At 30.8% G+C, this 3,478-nt stretch overlaps 1 protein-coding gene across 1 annotated transcript; it reads right to left on the bottom strand.

Annotated features, from left to right (window-relative positions):
- Positions 1–2,145: 2,145 nt before the first annotated feature.
- On the bottom strand, positions 2,146–3,142 carry LOC124828194 (protein RADIALIS-like 2). Its single transcript, XM_047301429.2, has 2 exons — positions 2,795–3,142; positions 2,146–2,506 (listed from the first exon to the last, which is right to left on the bottom strand). Exons 1-2 carry the CDS (start codon positions 3,049–3,051, stop codon positions 2,482–2,484), a joined length of 282 nt encoding a protein of 93 aa, XP_047157385.1. The 5' UTR covers positions 3,052–3,142; the 3' UTR covers positions 2,146–2,481.
- Positions 3,143–3,478: the final 336 nt, after the last annotated feature.

Here is a 3,478-nt window from a genome sequence, read left to right as displayed (position 1 = left end):
GTTTATTGCAATAATCTTTAAATGAGTCTTGTAATCTTTTCTTTTTGGTATTTCAATCGGTTTGACCATATTCTCATAAGGTGGATTATCTTTCTAGTGTGTATGAACTATATCCTTTTACATCTAAATGTTTCGATTTAAATTAAAGATTACAAATAGAAATTACATAACATGTAGGTCTAATTAGGGTCTAATAGTATTCTAATAGTGTTTATTGCAATAATCTTTAAATGAGTCTTGTAATCTTTTCTTTTTGGTATTTCAATCGGTTTGACCATATTCTCATAAGGTGGATTATCTTTCTAGTGTGTATGAACTATATCCTTTTACATCTAAATATTTCGATTTAAATTAAAGATTACAAATAGAAATTACATAAATGAGAATTATGTACAATTTAACAATCTGATCTATGAATATTTAAACACAGAGACCCATAAAAAAAATAGTTTTTACTAAAATAAAATGTGCAATCGATCAATTATTACTTTGATAAGTTTTATGTAAACAGAAAAACCGGTAACAAAATCTGTAATATTTTTTTTACTTCTATTCTAATATTATTTTTTTCTGGTGCAATCACTTAACTTGGTGTTCAACCTTGCCAACAAACCAAACTTCCACACCACCTAGAACTGAAGTATATTAATACTGACTTGTATGAAAAAGAAGAACTAAAGTATTCAAAGAAAACTTGACTTAATTGTTAAATTTTAGTCTTTTAAAATTAAATTGTTCATAAATGGACTAATTTAAACTTAAAAAATTATGACTCATCGTATTTGAAAATATATTTAGAAAAAGGATTTTTCACGTAGCTAAAACCAATGTATTAAATTAATCAATTTAATTCGAATCACTGTAATTATATAATACAGTTAAGTTTATTTAAACATTTATATAATTCAATTAAATTTTACAGACACTTATACTAAGTTCAATTTTACACAATAGAGAGGAAAAAGGAAAGCGAAGGTTGTGTTTTTTAAAATAGACAATAATTTACATTACTGAAACATGGGCTTTTTAAATTTAATTTACTTGTAATTTATATTATTTATTTATTTACTTTTGAGGAAATATTTTTTTTCTTTTCATTTCCCATCTTTTGTCCACTGTTAGAAAGCCCCTTCAAGCAATGATTGTGTACTATGAACAAATTTTCTACAGTACTTATTATAAAACATGGACCATTAATAACTCTTTTAACAATTTTATGTATCATTAATAACTTTTTTAACAACTTTTTAACAAGAAATTGTGTGCTACTATTTTATTAGTTTGTATATTTAAAATACACCAATCACTTATTGCAACAAGTTGTGAAAAAAAGTGGTTAAAAAAACATTTTTCATAAAACATTTCATTGTTTTAAATTCATCTTACTTCACTTCTTACAAAGAACTGAACTGTTATCTTAAAACAATGAGAAACTGTCCTTACTAATCATGTATTTATTCAAAGAGTTTAAACCTTAACTAGGTCTGTATTAAACCTTCAAAACAACTTTTCCCGCTTCTTGTCATTTGAGTGTTAAGCGCAATGGTTTCATAGAGTTCATGTGTGACTTTCCAACGTAGGACTTCTCACACTAAATAAATTTATAATTTTATTATATGTTTAATTATCATAACGTACGTCAGTTACCTTGTTCTTCAATAACAGAGAAAATTGTTCCCTAGAGGAACCTTGTTCTCAGAAGAAGTACTTATTGAAGATCTTTGGCACTTGAACATGTAACATTATTGCAAGTCAATTTCTACCCCATTTTCTATCAATTGTAGGTTATCCTAAAATGAATCCTAACAGTGAAGTGGAAAAGATGGAAATGTCTCAAGTACATGTGCATGAGTGGTCAATAGTCTTAAGTATGCTATGTTTTGTACAAAATCAAACATCAAGGAGTGAGAGTGGTCAGTAGATTCATGATAAATCAAGATGGAAAGCGTTAAAGTACTGCAACATGATCATAAATTATGGTGTGAAGATTTGATTAGTTTCATCAAATCTTCGAAAGAATGTGAAAAGTCTTGGAAGGAGCATTATCGGAATCCCTTTACATATATTTCAAAATCTCATTCTCTTCTATCTTTTCTTCTCTTAATATTTGAGAAGTTCTTTCAATGTAACGGGAGAGAGTTATGATTTCTTCAATTAGTATAAATTATTATTTTTGTCATTTGTCGGTATTTTTCTCATCTTTATTTTAGTTACATGTGTTTGTGTGGTTTGTCTGATCTCCAACCTTTAGGACTAGGAACTGAAACGGTCACTGACTCTTTTAGAGGCAGCTTCAACAACAAGAAAATACAAAGATGGAATCACGGGACATATGATTCTTATGACTAAAACAGCATAAAATGTCATTGCAGTAGCACATATGTGTGACATAGCACCAGGTAGTACTACCAGGGACGATGAAGATGTTGGTTGATGAAAATTAGAAAATCAATTAGTTGATGTTGTTGCGGATGTTTGGGGTCACTGGAGGTTCAAATTCCTCAGCCTGACAAGGAAAATAAAATATTAGAGTCAATAAAATCTAAAAAGTTGTTGGATGGTGGGTATGATTTTATAACTATTGCATATAAACTTCTTCCTTCTTGATTGAGAGATTATTCTTTGCCCTCTTAGATGAGTATTTGTTGTGCAATCATTGTTTTTTCTCACACAAGTTTTTCTTAAGTCGGATAATTTGATTGTGTAACTGATAAGTAAAACAAGTTTCTCTTGATTTATTAGATGATGTACTAATCTCAGTGATTAAAGTATTTATAATGAAAGGGAACGGTACCTATTCTCCTCCTGATCAGAGGCTGAAGTTTTCTTGTAATTTGGGAATGCCACTCGTCCTGATTCAATATGTTTAACATCCTGGACAAGGAGTTCATATTGTCTCTTCACTTCCTCTAGAGTTTTGCCACCAACAGCATGAGCAACATTGTACCAACGGTCAGGGGTGTCCTTGTCGTAAACAGCTAGAGCCTTCTCAAAGGCCTTGTTGTCCTTGACACTCCATGAGCCTGAGGCTGACATTGAACTGGATGCCATTTCTTTCAGGAAGAGCAAAGAGAATGAGTTGGTAGAAAAGGTTGAAGAGTGTGTAATGATCAGACTCAAGGAAGAGCTGATATGTTGAAGGTAGCAATGTATCCTCCTTTTATAAGCCAGTTGGCATCAAAATCTTGCCGAAATGAAATAGAATTATTATATGATTTGTTTTAGACAACAAAGTTGGGCTGTGGTTGAAAACATAAGAACGTATGCAGAAGTAGAACACTCTATTTGATAGGTCAGCTAATGCCTATCTTTATTTTATTCTCTTACTCGCAGGGTCTTCAGTGGGTCCAGATCCACTTAATCAAAGCGGGTACAAAATGGAAACAAATTATGTGAGATATGTGCATAATTTGGACCGCTTGAAAAAAAAAGTTAAAGTAGGGCAAAGTCTTATCCAACGGCTTGCATGTGAGTATGT

Source organism: Vigna umbellata, chromosome 1 (genome assembly GCF_029865625.1).
Source record: "Vigna umbellata cultivar VRB3 chromosome 1, Vumbellata_1.0, whole genome shotgun sequence".
Lineage (NCBI taxonomy): Eukaryota > Viridiplantae > Streptophyta > Magnoliopsida > Fabales > Fabaceae > Vigna > Vigna umbellata.
This window is presented reverse-complemented; position numbering and strand designations above follow the sequence as displayed.

Coding starts and splice junctions, on each gene's coding strand:
- LOC124828194 (XM_047301429.2), bottom strand. CDS start 3,051: ATGGCATCCAGTTCAATGTCAGCCTCAGGCTCATGGAGTGTCAAGGAC. Junction 2,507..2,794: donor TCTGATCAGGAGGAGAATAG/GTACCGTTCCCT, acceptor TTTCCTTGTCAG/GCTGAGGAATTTGAACCTCC.